The 24,114-nt window shown below is 43.6% G+C and overlaps 1 protein-coding gene across 1 annotated transcript; it reads left to right on the forward strand.

Annotated features, from left to right (window-relative positions):
• The first annotated feature begins 658 nt into the window (after positions 1 to 658).
• si:ch211-51c14.1 (protein kinase C and casein kinase substrate in neurons protein 3) lies at positions 659 to 23,817 on the forward strand. The gene is made up of 10 exons (XM_066641969.1): positions 659 to 780; positions 8,011 to 8,078; positions 17,148 to 17,304; positions 17,467 to 17,702; positions 18,238 to 18,393; positions 18,881 to 19,056; positions 19,305 to 19,425; positions 19,814 to 19,887; positions 21,403 to 21,482; positions 21,845 to 23,817. The coding sequence occupies exons 2-10, from the start codon at positions 8,019 to 8,021 to the stop codon at positions 21,952 to 21,954; spliced, it is 1,170 nt and encodes a 389-aa protein (XP_066498066.1). The 5' UTR covers positions 659 to 780; positions 8,011 to 8,018; the 3' UTR covers positions 21,955 to 23,817.
• The last annotated feature ends 297 nt before the right edge of the window (positions 23,818 to 24,114 follow it).

Genomic DNA, 24,114 nt, shown 5'->3' on the forward strand with positions numbered 1-24,114 from the left:
GTATGTTTATGTATTATGTCAGCAATGTATTATATGTTAATATATTATGTATTGTTGGTAGAGGTGGGCCATATTAGGTTTCATTGGTAAATTAGCTTTATTTATTTATTTATTTTTATTGAGGATGTTTGTATTTAAATAACACATGATTAGCGCTGTTTTATTAATTTAAGTGCATTACAAAATTTTTTGAAATAAATAAATAAATAAATATATAATTGCAATGAGTGCCTGGATGCACTTTTGAAGTTCAAAGTTATCACTACTTTTACAATGTGTATTGCTATTTAGGTACTGGATGGAGCTCCATCATTCCAGAGAAAAGCATCACAAAACACTTATCTTCATTTTCTGCATAATTTGAACACATCCAAAATACGTTCCAAAACTGTACATTAAATTCCTATTACAGTAACTTTGCATTTAAAAGAACACATTTAATTTCTCATTCCTACATTGTTTTGTAGTTATTGAGAGAGAGAGAGAGAGAGAGAGAGAGAGAGAGAGAGTGAGAGAGAGACTTTGACTTTGACTTTTAACAGTATTTTGAGAGAGAGAGAGAGAAAGAGAGAGAGGGGGGGGCAAAGAGTCAGGGAGAAGAGGGAGGAGTAAAAGAGCCACCTCACCAAACATTGACAGTGAGTGAGGAGCAGTGGAGGAGAGAGAGAGAGAGAGAGAGGTGGAGCTGGAGAGAGAAAAGCAGGAGGAACGAAGGCAGAGAATAATTTCCATAAAGAAAGCCAGGAGCTAACAGTAAAGTCAAAGAGGAGACAGCTAGAGGTGGGTTCTTCTTTCTTTTCCTCCTTTTAAAGATCTCTCTCTCTCTCTGTGTGTGTGTGTGTGTGTGTGTGTGTGTGCGCGTGTGTGTGTAACAGTTGGCTGTGGCATGTCACACATGATCCATAACTCTATTTCTGTCGCATGCATTCATAAGCTGCTCTTTATATAAATATAAAGATAGAGTGAGAGAAGAAGAAAGTGTGGAGAGGCTAGAGTGAAAGAGAGAAGGGTAGAGGAAGCTAGAGAAGGAAAGAGAGAAAGAGCGTGATAAGGAGAGAAAGAGACGAAACCGAGGCAGAGAGAGGGAGTGTAGGGAGAGAGAGAGAGAGGGAGAGATAGAGTGGGTGAGGGGTACAGCTCTATGAGGGTGTGTGTGTAAAGGGGGTCCAAACCTCACTCTTTCTCTTAAAGAGACAGTTCTGATAGAGCCGCTGGATGTCATTCCATTAACCCTTTAAACCAGATCCAAAGGCCTGTTGTGAGGAGGTGAATTAAGCTTAAACCACAGTATCAGCGATGTTTGAATGTCCAAGATCACATTTAGCCTGGACTTAATCTGGGTCTAGGCCTCTGACCATGAGACTCTGCCTCTGGGTCCACACTTCAGGGCCTCCCTCACACGACTGCAGAAGACGTGTTATTTAGTATACTCTGAAATGGAGTGCATGAATATCACCTGGGCAGGCTTTAAGCTAGATACTAGTACATTGCGGTGTAGAATTGATGGCATTCAGCCACATACATCAGTGAGGTCTTGTGCTGATGTTGGATCATGATGAGTACTACAACTCGTCCGAGAGGCATTTTTTTTCACACTGTGCGAAGGGCTGGGGTGAGGGAATATCCATCTCCGTCAGGAGGAATCAAACCTCTTCATGCATCAGTTTTACTGCTACACACACACACACACACACACACCTCTGGATGGTGTCACACAACCACTCCACCTACCAACATGTGTGTTTTTACTGTGAGAGGAAACCCACTCAGATACAGGGAGAATACACTACACTCCTAACAGACAGTGACCCGAGGAGGGGGTCTCATCCTGGGCCCTGTTCTACATTTCTAGACATTTTACCCAAGTAACTGTGCTTCGAATTTGGGGATGGATTTAGAAGCCTCTCCACACACCGCTGACCACAGGGACGTCGCTCTGGAACGAGTTTAATGGCTCAGCTGCAACAGAGAAATATAAACCCAGGCAAGCTTCAAGTTTACTGAACTCAGCAGGACAAGAGGAATCTGGACAGGATATGGAGAGAGAGAGAGAGAGAGAGAGAGGGAGGACAGGAAGACAGGTCAAAGGTCAGGATTATGATGGTTCATGGGAACTAATGAGGAGAGAAGAAGAGATAGAGTGAGACGAGTGATAAAAGAGGGAGAAGAGTGTGAGAGAGGGGACACTAAAATACTGGGAAGAGAAGAAAAAGGGAGTGAGAAACAAACAGCTGAAACAGAAAGAAAAAGGGAAGAGAAGAAAGAGAAGGAAATGGCCAAATTATTTGTGTTCCAGCAGCATCATTATAATATATTACATTTTTTTAATACACATACTCCATATAATATATTGTCTGTAAGCGCTTATCCATTTCAGGGCGGCAGTGGGTCAGGAGCCTACCCAAGCGCTGGGTGCAAAGTGGGAACACACCCTAGAGGGGGCGCCAGTTCTTCACAGGGTGACACACACTCACACACATCTATGGACAATTCACCTTTACATTTAAGGCATTTTTGACAGATCCTCATATCAAGAGCGCCTTACAAGGTTACTGGTATCACAGGTAGACCACTTCAGTGTTAGGAGTCTTGCCCAAGGACTCTTATTGGTGTAGACAGACAGGTTGCCCAGACCTGGAATCGAACTCAGATCTCTTACATGTGAGCCGTTGGTGTTATCACTTTTGAGTCATCAATCCACCTACCAACGTGTGTTTTTAGAGCATTGGAGGAAACAGGAGCACCCAGAGGAAACCCACGCAGACACAGGGAGAACACACCAAACTCCTCCCAGAACTGAATAAGCAGTTACAGAAAATGAATGAATGAATAATTTAATTATATGGGAGATATGTATAAAAGAAAGAGTAATGCATTCAAATATATTTATCTATAAATATGATCAGTGCAAAATTATATGACAATGCAGGTACATTCACAGGCACGTTATATACTGTCAATGTCCAGTGAAAAACATGAATTTCCATGGTTGCGGATGTTTAGTTTACTATGTCATTTGAACACAGAAAATTTAATGAAGAATGGACCAACAGAAACACTCCAAAATTACTCTGAATAAAATCTGAAGTTAAGGTTTTTTCCTCCTCCTGTAAAGTCACTATTTTGGGAGTTTTTAATTGCACAACGACAATATGTACACTTCTATACATATAAATATCTAAAAATAATAGGGCGGCACGGTGGAGCAGCAGGTAGTGTCACTTTTGGAGACTCAAAAGTGTCCATAGGTGTGAGTGTGTGTCGCCCTGTGAAGGACTGGTGCCCCCTCCAGGGTGTGTTCCTGCTTTGCACACAATGATTCCGAGTAGGCTCCTGACCCACCACCTCCCTGAACTGGATAAGGGTTACAGACAATGAGTGAGTAAAAATAACAGGTTTAAATAGGATTAGTGTAAAGTGCTGTGTGGTTCTGTTCTCTGTGTGTGTCACAGCTGTAAACAGATGTTGTAAACACATTCAGGCCTCTCTCCTAAACACAGATGTAACACCTCTTCAGCTCTGTCAGTTCCTTCTAGAGATGGGACAGAAGTTTGAATCGAACTGAAGTCATTTCTTTGTGATCTTTCTATCTGCAGCATGACGAGACGGGGCTGTTTGTGTTTGTCCTTAGTTTCATTCTCTATATATTTGTTATTCTTTGGGCCTTTCTCTCTTTCTCTCTCTCTCTCTCTCTCTCCTCTGTCAATCTGTCTCTCTTACACACTCTAACTCTCACTCTATATCGATCTCTCTCTCACTTTCTCTCTTTCAATATCTCTCACACTCACTCTCTTTTAGTCCCTCTTTCACTCTCCCACACACACACACACTCTTGCTCTCTCTCTTCTCTATCGATCTCTCTCTCACCGTCACTTTCTTTCTCTTTTGATATCTTTCTCACACACACTATTGTGCTCTCTTCACTATCAATCTCTCTCTCACTCTCTTTCTCTATCGATCTATCTCTCTCTCTCTCGCTTTCTCTTTTAATATCTCTCTCTCTCTCTCTCTCTCTCTCTCTCTCTCTCTCTCTCTCTCGCTCTCTAGTCTTGTGACAGTATGTGGTTTATTTCATTAACCCCGTAATAATGCCTGAGGCATGCTGCCTGTCAATGGCCTGTGTGTGTGTTTGTGTGTGAGTGGATGTTTGTGTGTGTGTGCGTGCGTGTGTGGGCATGTCTACATGTCTACTGTCTACATGTGCTGTTGTCTGTAAGTGTATTTTGTGTGCATTACAGCATGTGCTCTCTCATGGGGGACGTTTGAACCCACCAGCTGTGAGTGTGTCTCTGTGCCTGTGTGTGTTTGTGAGAGAGAGAGAGAGAGAGAGAGAGAGAGAGAGAGAGAGAGAGAGAGAGAGACTGATTTTTTACACAAAAATTCAATATCACTACTAATTTGACTCTTATTATTGTGTGTGTGTGTGAGTGTGTGTGTGTGTATATATGTGTATGTGTGTGTATGCATGTGTTACTGATAATGAACTCTCACCCTTGCTTATTTTGGGATGGCTCAGGTTTCAAAGCTGGGAATTATGGGAGAGGGAGTGGGGTCTGAGCAATGTCAGGAACTTATAGTCTGCCCAAACTCACATCAGCTCTGTGCTCTGTGCTCTGTACACACCCCACCATCCACCTCCACACTGTGAGTGTTTATATTTAACATGCTTTAACACTCGCAATGTTAATTTAACACCAATAATGTGGATTTAACAAGGGTTATTTAACTGTGCACACCATCTTTGCTTTTCCTCTGAAGAAGTTAAAGGAGTCTGACTCTGCACTGTACGTGGGGCTTTTTGCTGCTGACTTATGAATCCATTTCCAGAAAAGCGGGGACATTTTCTAAAATGTTGTAAAAGCAGGAATCTGTATTAAATGGAAGCTCTATCGAATGACAAAACCACAATGATTTCCAATGAGGTATCTGACCAGCTTGAGTGGATTTTGTAAATATAAATACATTTTAAATCTGAAACATGCGACACACTCTAAATGTTACATCACCTTTATTTTTTTATTTCCTAACCCTAACCTTTGCAGGACAGGACCTGGACAAATAAAACTAAATTTGACACAAAAAACCATTTTAAACCAAGGCCTTAGAATTTACTTAATATTAATAAAAGGAGAAGTGCTGAACATTTTTGAAAACATTTTAAAACATACCAATAATAATAAAAATAATAATAATAATAATAATAATAAGAAGAAGAAGAAGAAGAAGAAATTCACAAAGATTTGATTTGAATTAAGTAAATGGTGGTGAATGGAACTGGACATCTGAAGGGTTTAATGTCTGTAAAAGCTCCTCACCAAGCTAATTCCTTTGAGAACACACTGCCTGATGTCTAAGATGTTGTTTTCTACATATATTTTCATCTTCGTAACTATTTCATACATTACCCATATTCAGCTCTTTAGTTAGTGGAGGTCACTGCTGATTGTGGACAAGGAATAAAATTCTGTATTTGAATTGTAGATATTGAGACGTCTGGTTTCATTCACCACCACTGAAAAAAAAAAACAACAAAAAAGAAATGAATCCCTCTACAATCAACCATTTCAGTTTAATTTTGACATTTAATGATTCAGATTTATGTCAAATGTAGCTGACATCATGTAAGTTTTGGAAAATTTGTGGAATTTCCCTTTAACTCTATTGAAGTGTGGAAGGGGGGTATGTCTGGTTATGCACCCATGTGTTTGTCTCTCTGTAAATCTCTGAGTTTTGTTAAATTACCATAGTGGGTTTTACTGTCCAGTGCTTGTTGTTTGTGCTCAGACTTTAAACGAGTTGGTGGCAGTGTCTGCTCCAGTTAATAAACTCTGTTTTAAGCAAAATAGAGCCTGTAAATGACACCACACTCTGGCAGGCCACACACTCATGTGATCAGCCCTCTGTAACTCGCAGAATTTGCCCAAAACAGACACGCATTCCACTGCCATACCCTCAACACATCTGCTTACACACAGAGCTGTTAGCTGCTAGCGTCCTGCTCTGTTCATGCTCTAAAAGTGAACATTTGTCCCAGAAATTTCAAATTTTATGCAAATTCTCAGCTTCTAAAACTGCTTAGACCTGTTTTGGAGTGAAAACTTCTTCTTTCACTTTGTACTGACTCTATCAGGCTACTGTATATAATGGGAAGCAATTAGCATTGTGCTCACTGGGTTCATAAATCAGGACAACTACACCTCACACACCCTAACATTATAATGGACAAGGGACAGACCACAACCAGAGGAAAATATTTTTATTGCTTATAAGTTGCTCTGTAATGGCTCAGGAGACATAAAATCCCTTAGGAGATACAGAATGAGATAATGAGACACTTTGGCTTGGTTACTGTGTTTGCAGAATATTTACACGTGTTAATTACTGTAACACCACACACTGCTAACTCGTTTGCTCAGCAATACCTGCTGGGGTTTGTTTAGTATGTCAGTGAGTATTCTGAATAATTTAATTAGTATTATTAAAAGCAGAAGCACTTAAAATATTTAACATTTTTTTAAACATACTAAAAACGTCAGAATTAACTCAGTGTTCTGATTTGAAATGAGTAAGTGATGGTGAATGGAACCAGACATCTGAAGGCAAGGCTAGTTTATTTATAGACCACTTTCATACACAAGGGCAATATAAAGTGCTTTACAGAGTTAAAAGAGACAGAAAAAAACAGTTATATTAACTATAAACTAAAATAGTGCAGGGCGGCACGGTGGCGCAGCAGGTAGTGTCGCAGTCACACAGCTCCAGGGGCCTGGAGGTTGTGGGTTCGATTCCCGCTCCGGGTGACTGTCTGTGAGGAGTTGGTGTGTTCTCCCCGTGTCCGTGTGGGTTTCCTCCGGGTGCTCCGGTTTCCTCCCACAGTCCAAAAACACACGTTGCAGGTGGATTGGCGACTCGAAAGTGTCCGTAGGTGTGAATGTGTCTGTGTTGCCCTGTGAGGGACTGGCGTCCCCTCCAGGGTGCATTCCCGCCTTGCGCCCAATGATTCCAGGTAGGCTCTGGACCCCCCGCGACCCTAAACTGGATAAGCGGTTATAGATAATGGATGGATGGATAAAATAGTGCAATAAAAGAAAATACATGATAAAAATGATTAAAAAATTAAAATCATACAATAAATAAATTAATAACATTGACAAAATTGAAGAACAACTGAATGGTTTATGTTTGTTAAAACTCATCAACAGAAGTTATTTCATTTCTGAACATTTTGTGTGATTTCTGAGATTCCAGATTATTCCAGGACGAAGGAAATCTATTTTAGTTTGCCACAGATATTTTTTCTTGCTATTTACACAGTGCTAAGTGGTGCAATAAAGCTTAATACTGACCTTTTCTGCATGGCAGGACCAACCATACCTGCACCATACTCTTCTGCACTGGTTATGGCGTCTGGTTCCATTTGTTGTGATGAAAAAGAAGTCTCTAACAAAATTGTTGTGACATATACTGTATATCATTAATGTGAAATCTTTCAGAGAATACCTGCACAATTAAGCCAACCTACCAGAACCTTTTTTCGGCTCTCAGGTTAACTAAACTTGCCAAAAAATAAATAAACAAGCTTAGCACGGTGTGTAAGAGTTCATTTGGATATGTTACTGGAAATTTTCGTTCTTTGCTTAGAGCTCTGCAGTGGACAAGAGGCTACTGTTAGCTACATTAGCTTCATAGCTCCTGTATAAAACTACAGAAGCACTCTTCAGACACTAAACATGTCTTGGTTGATGGACTATTGACTATGGACTATTGGTTATTGGACTATTTGATTTAAGCTGGCAACTTATATAATTATTCATTTTTACAGCTGACAGTAATTCATTTAAAGAACCCAGTGAATACCTTGCTGATTTTTCCACCCAGGTCTTGTTCCTAATTAAATCACAAACAGATTTACTGAGAGTGAAACTTCTCCAGTTTCACACCCTTTTGAAACATTCCTGACCGAGCTAACTTTCATTTCTCTTTCCCATTCCCTTTCGTTTTCTCCTCCAGAGGTCATCATGTCATCACCCTCTCCTGAGATCAGCCCAGAGGACGCCAGCCACGAGAGCTTCTGGATGGTGAGATAAGATTTGATCTCGGTTCATTCAATCTTCCAGAGTATCTCCTTACGCTATCTCTGCTCCTCTGCTCACGCGCACTCGGCCCAGATCAGATAAAACCAGACATCACACACAGCGCCTCTATATCTAGGACATGAATGCAACATTACACTTAAAAGGAGAGGTTTTAATGTTACAGGAGACAGTAGGACATTAGGGCTATTGTCACCATAACTCAGTAATTTCACTTTTGAACTGGAAGTCTTGATGGAATAATTACTGTTATATAAAATAAATCGAACCTTTCTTTAAACTTAATTTTCAGCTATATTTGGACACATCTTCACCAGCGTTTAGCCCATAATTTCGAAGGCACCTATGAAAAGGCTATAGTTTGGCTATGGGCCAGTGTACAGTTGTGTTACTCTGGAAATCATTGTACCATAGCATTGGAACTGGGTTAGCGTAGCCATAGCTATGGATGTAGTTATGATGAAAATAAGTAATGTTTGTCCTGCCTCTAAGTATCACAGTCCAATCAGCTTTAGGTTTTGTTCTGTAAAGTCATGCCTCTTTTTTGGGCAATGTGAAGATGGTGGAAAATTGCCCCAGACTCTTCTCATAAACTCTCAAGTTAAGGCTCTTTTTTTCAAGCTGTAGAGCCTTCAGTTCATTCTCAGTGGGTTCTGGGAGCTTGCCCCAACGTACTTTTGTCATATACAGGGTGAGGTGTGTTCCAAATGGGCCTATACTCTATTCCCCACATTGCTCACTATGTAGTGAAGTATATAGTGAATAGGGTACTGATTAATTTTGGGCACAAAATTAATCAGAGAGAGAGAGCTGCTAGCAATCTGGCCAGTACGACTTCCGTAAACTTCACAATATTCTTTATTCTGGAACTCCTGCACCTAAAATTACATATATGAAGAGTGAAAAATGTATAGACTTTTATGAGTCATGATAAAGGTGGTCTATCTTCAAAATATTTTTATTAAGGGCTACTCAATGGCAGTTTATTTGTTTATGACACAGGTGAATGATGATTGACTGTAGAGGCAAAGCATCTTTATTAAAGTAGACCTTTATAATGAACTCCTGGATAAATCTCTCCACAAACACTGTACAGTCATTAGATAAAGAGAAAGCTTTATGAATCTAGGGGCTACTGGTGGTTTTTCTACATGAGGTGACTGCAGAAATAAAACTCTTCAATGTTAGATGAGACCGTCAGGTTAGAGTCCTGATTAATTTGTACAGTGCAAGGTGTCACTTGTCTAGACCGCTAGCTATTAATTTGTCCAGTGAACGAGTCACCTTAGCAGTTATCGCAACAATTGCCCCCCTGAGAGATTTTGCAGGAACCGCCACTGGAACAGATGTAGCATAGCAATGAAAAATGAGTCAAGAGCAGGGGTAATCAGTTATTAGGGGTCCTCCTAATTTCCACAGGGTTGAACATCCAGGTGGGTCAAATTCATGAAAAAAAAATTTCAGTCCATTTTTATTCTATAGAGTGTTTTTCATTGAAATGGATGTAGTATAGCAATGATAAAGTTGGTGTAGTGTAACCATGGAAATAGATGCATGGCAACCATGGAAAATCGTTAGATATTACCATAGAAAGGCGTGTAGCATAACCATAGAAAATTGGTTTTGCGTAACCATGGGAATAGTGGCAGCTGGCAACTGTTGTATGATCATTATATAGGTGTAGCGTAGCCATATAAATCGACTTTGTATGAGGTTAGAAATCTGTGCAGCAAAGCCATGGAAATGGTTTCCTGTAACCACACAAAAGGGTGTAGCGTGACAGTGACTAGACTGAAATGTATGGAACATGAATTCCACGAAGGAGTGATCAGATCTCACCCTCACTACATTGCTGGGATCTGTGGAGCTTTGTTGTTCTGTGTCCTTTTAAGATTTGATCTCGGTGCGATCCATCTGTCACAACAATATCCTCTCTCTCTGTGAATGGCTGGCTGTTATCTCTGCTCAGAGTGGATGTTGTAGTGTTTCTGTTTTGATTGGATGAAATGGTGTTTTCTGTGCTCTAATTGGACGCTATATCAGTTTCTGTGTTTTGATTGGATGTTGTACTGTAGCTGTTTTCTGGTTGGATTCTATAAAGTTTTCTGTGCTCTGATTGGATGCCATATTATTTTTTGTGAGCTTATTGGATGATTTGTTTATTGTGCTCTGATTGAATGCTATAGTGTTTTCTGAGGTCTGATTGGACACTTGAGGTTTTGTTTTCTGTGTCTTGTTTAGCTGCGTATCACAGTCCCCCACATTCAACACACGCTGGCCTCAAACCATGCATAGTAATCAGTGACAGATTTGATTTCGTGGTTTCTGACACTGTGACTAAAGAAGAAAATATTCCTCTCCAGAATGACTTCGAAGATGCAACCTACTTTACTGTTTTTGTTTGTTTTTTTTTGTATGCTTTTTGCTAGCTCCATTACAAAACAAAAGAAAAAGATTTCATACACTCAACTCTTTAACTGCATTTGGAGTAAGAGTGAGGTTGTTGTAGCTCTGGTGCTATGGACGTCTGGCAGTGGCGTCCATATGGTGTCCTGCCCTCACCGTTTTTTGAGGGCCCTGCTTAGAGTCTATAGCTCTATGTAACACTTTGAAATTATTTTGCCACTGTCCAGGGGCAACAGATTCACTTCTGTATGTGTCAGTTCCCTTGGTTTGGTTAAAGAAATTCTACACATTTTTTTCATTAACAATTGTTTCGGTGTGAAATGCACCAATCTGAATAAACATACCCAGTTGGAACTGCTCACTGTGGTGGTGAATAGAACTAGATGTCTGGAGAGCTTGTAGCCTCTGAATGCTCCTCACAGAAAGTTATTTCATGAAACAATTCAAGAAGTGTGAGCTGACTTCAATGGGCTATACGCTTCCATTACTCATTAGCTACAGTACATTAGACTTTTAGCTTCAGTGTAAAGAAGCAGATTTCAGAACTTACATGCCAGAGATTATCTACATAAATATGTGGATTTTATAACGGCACCAACAGATTGGACCACCACACGAAAATCAGTGCCATGCTCAAAGTGATGACCCTAACATCAGGATAACCCACTCAATGTGATACTAACCAACGCAGGCGTCTGACTACAGAGCTGAACCCAGTTTAATAAAAGCTTTGTAGTATTGCATTTTCCTTAACTGAGAGAGGGAGTGTTTACTGTAATGCTCGCTCAACCATTAAACAATAATCTTAATGCCACGAGGACCCTTAAAGCCTTTGGGAACCCAGCCTAAGGAATTAGAGTTCTCCTCAAAGTGTGTTAAGCTCCAGCTGCAATGTGTTAGCGACAGTTTGAAAAAGATATGGAAGAATTTCACTTGTCTCTGAGGGAGCATGTGATACCTTCACCTCCCAGCTTCAGTGCTGGTCTGACTGGTCTGTAGTTTGAGGTCTGTTATTGGGATGCTGGGACCGGTTTGGTGTTGGGGGTCTGTTTATGGGATGCTGTGATTGGTTTGGTGTTGGGGGGGTCTGTTATTGGGATGCTGTGATCGGTTTGGTGTTGGGGGGGTCTGTTATTGGGATGCTGTGATCGGTTTGGTGTTGGGGGGGTCTGTTATTGGGAGGCTGTAATTGGTTTGGTGTTGGGGGGGTCTGTTATTGGAATGCTGTGATCGGTTTGGTGTTGGGGGGTCTGTTATTGGGAGGCTGTAATTGGTTTGGTGTTGGGGGGTCTGTTTATGGGATGCTATGATTGGTTTGATGTTGGGGGTCTGTTTATGGGATGCTGTGATTGGTTTGGTGTTGGGAGGTCTGTTATTGGGATGCTGTAATTGGTTTGGTGTTGGGGTGTCTGTTATTGGGATGCTGTGATTGATTTGATGTTGGGGGTCTGTTTATGGGATGCTGTAATTGGTTTGGTGTTGGGGGGTCTGTTTATGGGATGCTGTGATTGGTTTGATGTTGGGGGTCTGTTTATGGGATGCTATGATTGGTTTGATGTTGGGGGTCTGTTTATGGGATGCTGTGATTGGTTTGATGTTGGGGGGTCTGTTAATGGGATGCTGTGATTGGTTTGGTGTTGGGAGGTCTGTTATTGGGATGCTGTGATTGGTTTGGTGTTGGGGTGTCTGTTATTGGGATGCTGTGATTGATTTGATGTTGGGGGTCTGTTTATGGGATGCTGTGATTGGTTTGATGTTGGGGGGTCTGTTATTGGGATGCTGTGATCGGTTTGGTGTTGGGGGGGTCTGTTATTGGGATGCTGTAATTGGTTTGGTGTTGGGGGGTCTGTTTATGGGATGCTGTGATTGGTTTGATGTTGGGGGTCTGTTTATGGGATGCTGTGATTGGTTTGGTGTTGGGGGGGTTTGTTATTGGGATGCTGTGATCGGTTTGGTGTTGGGGGGGTCTGTTATTGGGAGGCTGTAATTGGTTTGGTGTTGGGGGGTCTGTTTATGGGATGCTGTGATTGGTTTGATGTTGGGGGGGGTCAGTTATTGGGATGCTGTGATTGGTTTGGTGTTGGGGGGTCTGTTATTGGGATGCTGTGATTGGTTTGGTGTTGGGGGGTCTGTTATTGGGATGCTGTAATTGGTTTGGTGTTGGGGGGGTCTGTTTATGTGATGCTGTGATTGGTTTGGTGTTGGTGGGGGGGTCTGTTTATGTGATGCTGTAATTGGTTTGGTGTTGGGGGGGTCTGTTTATGTGATGCTGTGATTGGTTTGGTGTTGGTGGGGGGGTCTGTTTATGTGATGCTGTAATTGGTTTGGTGTTGGGGGGTCTGTTATTGGGATGCTGTAATTGGTTTGGTGTAGGGGGGTCTGTTATTGGGATGCTGTGATTGGTTTGATGTTGGGGGTCTGTTTATGGGATGCTGTAATTGGTTTGATGTTGGGGTCTGTTTATGGGATGCTGTGATCGGTTTGGTGTTGGGGGGGTCTGTTATTGGGATGCTGTAATTGGTTTGGTGTTGGGGGGTCTGTTTATGGGATGCTGTAATTGGTTTGGTGTTGGGGGGGGTCTGTTTATGTGATGCTGTGATTGGTTTGGTGTTGGTGGGGGGGTCTCTTCATGTGATGCTGTGATTGGTTTGCTGTTGGGAGGTCTGTTATTGGGATGCTGTAATTGGTTTGGTGTAGGGGGGTCTGTAATTGGGATGCTGTGATTGGTTTGGTGTTGGGGGGGACTGTTATTTGGGATGCTGTGATTGGTTTGGTGTTGGGGGGTCTGTTTATGGGATGCTGTGATTGGTTTGGTGTTGGGGGGTCTTTTATTGGGATGCTGTGATTGGTTTGGTGTTGGGGGGGTCTGTTATTGGGATGCTATAATTGGTTTGGTTTTGGGGGGGTCTGTTTATGTGATGCTGTGATTGGTTTGGTGTTGGTGGGGGTGGTCTGTTCATGTGATGCTGTGATTGGTTTGGTGTTGGGGGGTCTGTTATTGTGATGCTGTAATTGGTTTGGTGTAGGGGGGTCTGTTATTGGGATGCTGTGATTGGTTTGGTGTTGGGGGGTCTGTTATTGTGATGCTGTAATTGGTTTGGTGTAGGGGGGTCTGTTATTGGGATGCTGTAATTGGTTTGGTGTTGGGGGGTCTGTTTATGGGATGCTGTGATTGGTTTGATGTTAGGGGTCTGTTTATGGGATGCTGTGATTGGTTTGGTGTTGGGGGGTCTGTTTATGGGATGCTGTGATTGGTTTGGTATTGGGGGGTCTGTTTATGGGATACTGTGATTGGTTTGGTGTTGGGGGGTCTGCTTTATGGGATGCTGTGATTAGTTTGGTGTTGTGGGGATTCTGTTTATGGGATGCTGTTACTGGTTTGGTGTTGGGGAGTCTGTTATTGAGATGCTGTGATTGGTTTGGTGTTGGGGTGTCTTTTTATGGGATGCTGTGATTGCTTTGGTGTTGGGAGATCTGTTTATGGGATGCTGTGATTGGTTTGGTGTTGGGGGGTCTGTTATTGGGATGCTGTGATTGGTTTGGTGTTGGGGGGTTCTGCTTATGGGATGCTGTTACTTGTTTGGTGTTGGGGACTCTGTTATTGGGATTCTGTGATTGGTTTGGTGTTGGGGGGTCTGTTTATGGGATGCTTTGATTGGAGTGGTGTTGGGGGGGTCCTGTTTATGGGATGCTATTACTGGATTGGTGTTGGGGAGTCTATTATTTGGATGCTGTGATTGGTTTGGTGTTGGGGGGTCTGTTTATGGAATGCTGTGATTGGTTTGGTATTGGGGGGTCTGTCTATGGGATGCTGATACTGGTTTGGTGTTGGGGGGTCTGTTATTGAGATGCTGTGATTGGTTTAGTTTGGGGGGGTCTGTTTATGGAATTCTGTGATTAGTTTAGTGTTGGGGGGTCTATTATTGGGATGCTGTAATTGGTTTAGTGTTGTGGTGTCTGTTATTGGGATGCTGTGATTGCTTTGGTGTTGGGAGGTCTGTTTATGGGATGCTGTGATTGGTTTGGTCTAGGGGGGTTCTGTTTATGCTGTTACTGGTTTGGTGTTAGGGACCCTGTTATTGGGATGCTGTAATTGGTTTGGTGTTGGGTGGTCTGTTTATGGAATTCTGTGATTGGTTTGGTGTTGGGGGGTGGGGTCTGTTATTGGGATGCTGTGATTGGTTTGGTGTTGGGGGGTCTGTTTATGGGATGCTGTGATTGGTTTGGTGTTGGGAGGTCTGTTATTGGGATGCTGTGATTGGTTTGGTGTTGGGAGGTCTGTTATTGGGATGCTGTGATTGGTTTGGTGTTGGGGGGGTCTGTTATTGGGATGCTGTGATTGGTGTGGTTTTGGGGGTGTCTGTTTATTGGATGCTGTGATTGGTTTGGTGTTGGGGGGGGTCTTTTTATGGGATGCTGTTTTACTGGTTTTGTGTTGGGGAGTCTGTAATAGGGATGCTGTGATTGGTTAGGTGTTGGGGGGTCTGTTTATGGGATGCTGTGATTGGTTTGGTGTTGGGGGGTCTGTTTATGGAATGCTGTGATTGGTTTGGTGTTAGGGGGTCTGTTAATGGGATGCTGTGATTGGTTTGATAGAGGCTGGTTTGTTTATGGGATGCTGTGATTGGTTTGGTGTTGGGGGGTCTGTTTATGGGATGCTGCGATTGGTTTAGTGTTGGGGGGATCTGTTTATGGAATGCTGTGATTAGTTTGGTGTTGGGGTCTGTTAATGGGATGCTGTGATTGGTTTGGTGTTGGGGGGTCTGTTTATGGGATGCTGTGATTGGTTTGGTGTTGGGGGGTCTGTTTATGGGATGCTGCGATTGGTTTAGTGTTGGGGGGGTTTGTTTATGGAATGCTGTGATTGGTTTGGTTTTGGGGGTCTGTTTATGGGATGCTGTGATTGGTTTGGTGTTGAAGGGGTCTGTTTATGGGATGCTGCGATTGGTTTAGTGTTGGGGGGTCTGTTTATGGAATGCTGTGATTGGTTTGGTGTTGGGGGGTCTGTTTATGGGATGCTGTGATTGGTTTGGTGTTGGGGGGGTACTTTTTATGGGATGCTGCTTTACTAGTTTTGTGTTGGGGAGTCTGTTATTGGGATGCTGTGATTGGTTTGGTTTAGGGGGGTCTGATTATGGGATGCTGTGATTGGTTTGGTGTTAGGGGGGTCTGTTTATGGGATGCTCTGATTGGTTTGGTGTTGGGGGGGTCTGTTTATGGGATGCTGTGATTGGATTGATGTTGGGGGGTCTGTTTATGGGATGCTGTGATTGGTTTGGTGTTGGGTGGGGTCTGTTTATGGGATGCTGTGATTGGTTTGGTGTTGGGGGGGTCTGTTTATGGGATGCTGTGATTGGTTTGGTGTTGGGGGGGTCTGTTTATGGGATGCTGTGATTGGTTTGGTGTCGGGTGGGGTCTGTTTATGGGATGCTGTGATTGGTTTGGTGTTGGGGGTGGGGTCTGTTTCTGGGATGCTGTGATTGGTTTGGTGTTGGGGGGTTCTGTTATTGGGATGCTGTGATTGGTTTGGTGCTGGGGGTTTATTTTTGGACGCTACGTTTGTTTTGGCTGCTGATTCTCTACTGTGGTCTTGGACAACTGTGTAGATTCCTCAGCTGTTTTCACTTTCTGTTAGACTGGGGCAAGAGAGAGTCAGTGCAAACAGAAAACACAGAAAGAGAGAGAGAGAGATGTGAGATGATATGCTGTTGCAAAGGTAGAGATGAATGCCAGGAAAACATGGAATGTTGGTTCCAGACTCCACATCGACACAGGACTTCTCCTCTGGAATTGTCATTTCCCTCTCTCTCTCTCCCTCTCTCTCTCTCTCTCTCTCTCTCTCTCTCTCTCTCTCCCTCTCTCTCTCTCTCTCTCTCTCTCTCTCTCTCTCTCTCTCTCTCTCTCTCTCGCTGTTGTTGATACAAAAAAAATACAGCAAAGCATCTAAATCTAAGGCTTTAATGGTAATGAAAATCACCAAAGCCTAGAGGACAGCCTCTTCTCTTTATTGGACACAGGGTTGTATGATCTAGGGACTTTTATCTGAGCTCTTTTTATTTCGTTTTATATGTACTTTCATGATTCAGTTTCATTTTCAGACTTCCAGTAGGTCCTGAATTTCACAGAATTATACACAAATACACATAACACATAGACACATGCAAACACACACATACATAACACACACACACACAAACACAATTATGCACACACAAATACACAACACAGAGACACACACAAACACACACATACAATTACACACACACACACACACAAATACACATAACACACAAATACACCCATACACAACAAACACACACACACACACACACACACATACATATAACACACATACAATTACACACACACTCACAAATACGCACATGCAAATACACATAACACAGGCACACACCCACACATACACTTCAATAGCTTTAATAGGATTTAATATAAAAATACAATACAAAACCCAAATGACATGATAACATTAAATTAATTGTATATTCTCTCTCTCTCTCCCTCTCTCTCTCTCTCTCTCTCTCTCTCTCCCTCTGTCTCCCCCCCTCGCTCTCTCTCTCTCTCTCTGTCTCTCCCTCTCTCTCTCTCTCTCTCTCTCTCTCTCTCTCTCTCTCTCTCTTTCTCCCTCAGCCGGGGAACTACCACAGGACAGTGAAAAGGACCGAGGATGCGTTTCAGGTGTGTAATGACGTGGTTGCGTGTTTCCAGGAGCGTGCACGTGTGGAGCGCCAGTACGCCCAGCAGCTCAATGAGTGGACGAACAAGTGGAAACCCCTAGTGGATGCCAGTGAGTACTGCAACTTTGTTTTAGTTACATTGTAATAAACACAAAAACAGTTTGAGTCATGGGGTCTGTGAGACTATCTCTTTCTCTTTCCTCGCATCATTTCCTCTCTCTCCCCCTCTCTCTCTCTCTCTCTCTCTCTCTTTCTCTCTCTCTGTCTCTCAGGTCCACTCTATGGCTCTCTGTTGAAGGCATGGCAGTGTTTCCTCTCCTCCGCTGACCGTCTGTCCGCCCTGCACTCCTCAATCTGTCGCTCTCTTGTGTCCGAAGACGGAGACAGGGTCCGGACGTGGCAAAAGGAGACGTTCCACAAGAAAATCTTTGGAGGGTTCAGGGAGTCACAGGACTTTGAGACAGGATTCGCTCGAGCTCAGAAACCCTGGGCCAAGAGGCTCAAGAAGGTCCTTGATGCCTGGAAATATACAGGCATTATATTATTATTATTATTATTATTATTATTATTATTATTAGTGAGGTAGGGTGCTGATATTAGGATTAGTACTGGATCATAATCACTGGTCCTGGATGGAGCTTCCTCGCCTTTCCACTGCTCCACCACCTAATGCCGGGGGGCTTTACACCCCTCTGGCTGACCCTAGACATTGGGCGTGGTGATAATAGGCCGCTAGGGGCCCCATTGATTTCCTATGGAGATTATACAAGTGAATATAAAAGTGTTGTATTTTACCCAGTCGTGTATTTCCAAGTTGCAAGCCACACACAGAGCAAACTGACCAGTGCTGTATGTGTTAAATTGTGTGTTAAATTGAGTCGAGCTGGACACACAGCAGGAGGGAGTTTAACGCAGAGGGAGTTGATTTAACACTTGGTGATTTTACTGTGTAGACTTTATTCTTCACTAAATCCACAGCTGCTCCTGTCCTGCTCTGTCAGCTCTAACTCTGTGTGTGTGTGTTTGTGGGTGTGTGTGAGTAGCTAGAGAAGGCGAAAGCTGCCTTCCACAAGGCGAGTCGTAAAGAGCACACGGCCCGAGAGAGAGAGGCTCACGCTCAGGGGAACCCTGACATCGCCATCGAGAAGCAGAGGAAGATCCAGGAGGAGCGGGAGATTGCCGAGCAGGAGACAGAGAAGGTGAGAGCAAGCTAGTGTGGCACACACGGCGTCTCGGCTAACACACAACCGCACTTCACACAACAGGCTGGGGTTTGATTCCCAACTCGGGTAGGACAAAACACTCCTAACTCATTCGCCCTCATCTAGAGCAGGATTAAAGCGACACTATGTAGGTTTTGGGTTTCTCCTTAGAGTTGTTACATTGTTACAGCACTGTCCTGAAATCAGGCGGGGTTAGTTTACCAATAGTACATAGTGCCGTTTCTGCAGTGCTGAGAGACAGCACTGATTCGCCCTGTTACAGCCGAATGAAACAGCACAATGATTTTAAAGGTGAAAATACCACCTAGTGTTCCTTTAACCACAGTCTGGATAAGCGTCATCTGCCCAGACCACCTTTAATCCAGTGTGTGAGGGCTAGAGTGTTCAGGGTGGTACAGTGGTGGTAATTGGAATCAGGTGTCTCCATGTTTTTAACGGGGGTCCGGTGTGTGTGTGCATGCAGGTGAGAGCCCGGTATGAGAAGGTGCTGGAGGAGGTGACTCGTTACGCCCCGCGCTACATGGAGGAAATGGAGTCCATCTTTGACCAGTCGCAGGAGGAGGAGAGGAAGAGGATCAGCTTTCTGAAGCAGGCGTTCCTGTCCATCCACAGACACCTGGACGTCACCAACAACGAGAGGTACACGCCACGGAAGAGTCCGATTCTCAGGAGAGTCAGACAGGAGATTAGACTACACCTGCAAACTAGCTTCTCCCCCAGAGGGCGGTGTAGAACACTGTCTCAGTTATTGTAAGAGTTTACTTTAAAGAAGACAGGACTGAAAGACTACTGCAGCCGCCTCAATTCTGCAACAGCCTTAGCAGCTGTCTTAAATAAACTCTGTTATGACCAACCTCTCTCTCTCTCTCTCTCTCTCTCTCTCTCAGTGTGAAGGCGGTGTATAATGAGCTCCACACCACTCTGATGAATATTAATGAGCAGGATGATCTGCGCTGGTTTAAGAACACTCACGGTCCGGGAATGCCCACCGACTGGCCTCAGTTCCAGGTGCTGCTCCACATTTCCTCTGGTTTTGGACTTGGTGATGTTCAACTCATGTGCAGCTGCTCCAGAACATGGTGTTGTACTCTCCGTTTAAAAGCTGTGTGCCTCACTGTAACTCCGCAGTGTTTACTAGAGCTGCTCCACCACACATCCAGAAATAGAGCGGCCCGCCATGCGTCCGGCCCAAAACCACAGGCTGTCCCTTCTCCGATTATAATACAATCTGTCTCACTCACACTCCCCTGCTCTCTCCTTTCTGTCTCTCTCTCTCTCTCTCTCTGTCTCTCCTTTCTTTATTTTACTTTGTAAACATTGTCTCTCACTCTCTCTCTCTCTCTCTCTCTCTCTCTCTCTCTCTCTCTTTCTCTCTCTCTCTCTCTCTCTCTCCCAGGAATGGGTTCCAGAGAAGAAGAATAAAAAAGGAAAGAAGGAGGTGGAGCCGAAGGCTGTGGTTGTGGAGAGGAGGTGAGTGGGTCCTGGGTGGAGATCATGTGTAGAATCATGCTCAATGACGGAACAGATATATTTTCACCTCGGGAGGTTTACACATGCAGCATTGCGTCTGCCGACTGACCTCCGGGTCTCCAGCGTCTGCACCCTCTCTCTAATGAAGCGGAATGTCTGGTACTGAGTTCAAAACATGAACAGGTCTCTGCACCCGAGGAACTAACCACAGTGACGGCCAAAGTAGCAGTGTGCTGAAGTAGATAGGGCGCCCCCTGCGGGCAGTTTCTATCATATCTCTTGTTGGTTTCTTTAACTGTGGACGACAGGACACTGTACCTGTGCGATATAAAATCACAATGCTTATTCATTAGAGTTATATTTTTGTATTTTACATTCATGAGCAACGTGCACTTCAAAAGCAGGGGATGGTGTTAGTTTTCTCGGCTAAAACAGACACTTTAATTGCTAAACAATTAAAGTTCAGTGGTTCATCTGTCTGAGATGTAATCTTCCTCTCGAGGTTGCACTCCCTCGCTTAAGGGCAAGGCCACCCTGATCCTCCTGGTTGGATCCACAGGGTGGTTGGAGATTCCTCTTGCCAGAGGAGACCCTTCTCTATTTTCAGAGTTCCTCTGGGTCACTTGTGTGGGTCAGATGTGTGTTAGCACGTCTGTGACAGATTGACGCCTATTTGGCAAAGAACACACAAGGTGAGATGATTAATAAATACCCACCTTAGAAATCTTTGACATTCTTCAGTGCTGAGATAAAGGAGGTCATTAATATGTGTCTCTTTGTGTTTTCTTGTGGACTGTGTGACGCTCTAGACAGTGGCGAGGGACCACAGGAGAACTTAAGTCAGAGTTCAGCACTCAGCCATTACTTTTAATGCTCAACAACATAAAGAGTTAACAACGAAAATCTCAGGCGTTCAAAAAAAAAAACCACGTGCAACGAGCGCCAACGCCAGTGAATACGCCAGGGCTTCTCCTTCTCTAGGACAGCGAGGCGGCGTCCAGGGCGGCGGCCGGCTGCACGTTCACGCCAGATCAGTCTGCTCCAGAGAAGAGAATCAGAAAAACAATGGGGGGAAGAGAAAGACGAGAGGGAAATGATTAGACGGATCAGCACAACTCAATCTCTCGTGTTGACCAGTAGTTACCCCTCTTCTCTCTCTCCCCTCGGAGATCCCTCAGCGGTCCTTTATGTCGTCGCTTCCGCCCTGGGAAGTAGGAGGAGCTGAGCCCTGTAACTGCCAGGCGCGGGTGGTTTCTCACCCTGCCCTGAGGAGCCGATGGCTGGCGTGGCATGGAGCTGCTGGATTGACGAGACGGCCCCCGACCACAACTGTTTTTCTTAAACTATATCTCACTTAGATCAGAGAATAATACCTGAACAGGACCTGCATCTTGTATCAAGAATCTCAATGGATAAAGCATTAAAACTTCCCAAAGCTGCTCCTGTTGTTTGTAGTGAACTTGCATCTCTCTCTCTCTCTCTCTCTCTCTCTCTCTCTCTCTCTCTCTCTCTCAGTGTGATGATTGGTGGAGTGAGGGTCAGAGCACTGTATGATTACGTTGGCCAGGAGCCGGATGAGCTCTCCTTTAAAGCTGGTAAACCATCATTCCTTTGCTTACTTGTTGGTGTGTAGCTATACACAAGTCTATGCAAAATCAGAGATCACCCTTTAATGCCTTTCACAAATGCACCGCAGCACAGAACACTTCCAGACATCACCTGGGATTGTGCAGGACATTACCCAGAGTTTATCCTTCCAGTCTCTAGTAAAGACGGCAAAACATTACATCATATTTACACTCTTTACTGTGTCCCCGCTTTGCCTTTATACAAGTGAACTTCCATTTCCAGAGACTCACAGACACTCTGTACTGTATGTGTAGGAGGCTCTGGATCTGAGTGTGTATCAGTGCTCTAGCTGTTGTGTGTGTGTGTGTGTGTGTGTGTGTGTGTGCAGGAGAGGAGTTCCTGAAGATTGAGGATGAGGACGATCAGGGCTGGTGTAGAGGGATGATGGACGGTGGGCGAGAGGGACTTTATCCTGCAAACTACGTGGAGGTGGTGTAGAGCAGCAGGAGATAATACACACACACACACACGTGTGCGGATACACATACACACACACACACACACACACTCCCTGTGATGGACTGTGGAACGTATTGATCCCTAGATTATTGTATAATGGTGTGATTGGTTCTGTTCTGTTTGGTCCATTCAGAATGAAACCAGTCCTAAAGCAGCAGGTAAAGCGTTAAGAGTAGAGTCAGAGGTGTGTTAAAGTTACATTAAATGAAACAGCTCATGTTCCTTGTTGTATAAATGTGTGTCATATTATCTTATTGTTTTAAAGATCAAATTCTTAGAGTATATTGTTTAAAAGACTTTTTCCCCCACCCCTAAAACATTTTATATATTTTTGATTATGTCAGCATGCACCAGGGTGTGGAGCTAAATAATATCAACCTGTAGTATCATGTTTTACTCCCCCTCTATTTATCTTTGTTTGTGTGTGTGTGTGTGTGTCTGTTTGCTTTGCCAGTTTCTCTTTATATCTCAGGCTCTTTATGAATCTGTCTTTTCCATATTTGGCCCTATATTTATCTCCTGGTCCCATCTTTGGCCATCCATATGTGGGGCCAGAATTGAATCAGTGGACAAAACCTGCCTAGGTAACCAGCTGAGCTAAATATATGGGCGCCACATGGGTGTGTTGGCTGGGAAGTGATATGTGCCGTAGGAGTGTGGAGAGCATGATTCGTTTAAAGGAACACTATGTAATATTTTACCTTCAAATTACAGCTTCAAATTCATTGTGATGTTCCACTGTGCTGTAACAGGGAGAACAGAGCCTCTGTTGTTGCTACTCTGGGCTCAGCACTGCAGAAACTGCACTGTGTAACTTTTGGGAACAGAGTTTGTTTCCTACCTTCCCCTTTATTTCAGGAGAGTGCTGTAAACGTGAACTGCACTCTTCAACTGTAGGGGGAGCCCAAGAGCAAAAATATCTAATCTTACATAGTGTTCCTTTTAAGTCAGTATGAAAATGTGTGTGTGTGTGTGTGTGTGTGTGTGTGATAGTTGTGTTAGCTAAGTAATTCAGGAATTATTTTTCACACTTATACTCAGAGTAAGGGCTTTTCTAATTGTTCCTCTGTTTGTGTTTATCAGTGTTAGTCCTGTATGAAACATGGGCTGTGTCACAATTTTACAACACACGCTAATGCTACAAACAAAGTCTTCAAATCTAAACACTGTGGTCTCTTAAAGGGGAAGTATTCTCCCACTTTTCCACTAGTGAACACAGTTCTGGGACCTGCTTTGGTCAAAAGACCACAAGGATCAAACCCCACAGCGGCATTCTCCCCCTGTCTATATAGCCCAGAGCAGAACGCCTGCTTTCAGCGCCTGTTCCTTTAAACGATAATGAGTGTGGAGCAGAAGCTCTGGTTTTTAGCCTTTTTCACTCAGTTCTCTTTCTCTTCCGTTTTCGTTTTCTCACAGCCCACAGAAAACACATCGGGTGGTCTTGTTTCACAGTGTGACATTTGGTGGGCTCCAGATCCCCACATTAATGCGCACATGCACTGAATGAGTGATTATTAATTATACACATTTTATTGAATGGGATTTTCACCAGTGTGCTCTAAAGCTTGAACAACCTTGTCCGACCTAGAAACTGTGTGCACAGCTGTGTGGAGATAAAAATGGGACACAGCCCTGGTTTGTTACCGCAGGACCCTGCTATTCATTGTCTCTCTCTGTGTGTGTATCTCTCTTTATACGCAGTGTTACTGTAACCAAAGACCAGTGTATTATATGTGTGAGTCACAGATGACCCCAATACTGTGTACACCCCCCCCCCCCACTCACACACATACACACAACACACCATAAGGCCATTTCTTAACCTCAAAATACCAATAAAGACACATGACAAAACACATCCGACGCCTCTGGTTTTTTGGTGTGAAATGCTGGAGCAGAGGGTCAGTGGCTGAGTGTGAGAGCGCTGACCAAACACTGGACAAATGTGTTACTACTGAGTCATAGCTGAGTCCTGAGGGGCCTCTCTCTCTCTCTCTCTCTCTCTCTCTCTCTCTCTCTCTCGTGTCTCAGTCAACATAACATCTTACAATTTCCCTCTTTTTCTTGCTCTGCCCCCCACTTTTTCCTTTTTCTTGCTCTTCTATCTTTCCCATTCTCCACCATCTTCCCTTGTTTTTT

The sequence above is a fragment of the Hoplias malabaricus genome, chromosome 13 (assembly GCF_029633855.1).
Source record: "Hoplias malabaricus isolate fHopMal1 chromosome 13, fHopMal1.hap1, whole genome shotgun sequence".
NCBI lineage: Eukaryota > Metazoa > Chordata > Actinopteri > Characiformes > Erythrinidae > Hoplias > Hoplias malabaricus.

Coding starts and splice junctions, on each gene's coding strand:
- si:ch211-51c14.1 (XM_066641969.1), top strand. CDS start 8,019: ATGTCATCACCCTCTCCTGAGATCAGCCCAGAGGACGCCAGCCACGAG. Junction 8,079..17,147: donor GCCACGAGAGCTTCTGGATG/GTGAGATAAGAT, acceptor TTTCTCCCTCAG/CCGGGGAACTACCACAGGAC. Junction 21,483..21,844: donor TGAGCTCTCCTTTAAAGCTG/GTAAACCATCAT, acceptor GTGTGTGTGCAG/GAGAGGAGTTCCTGAAGATT.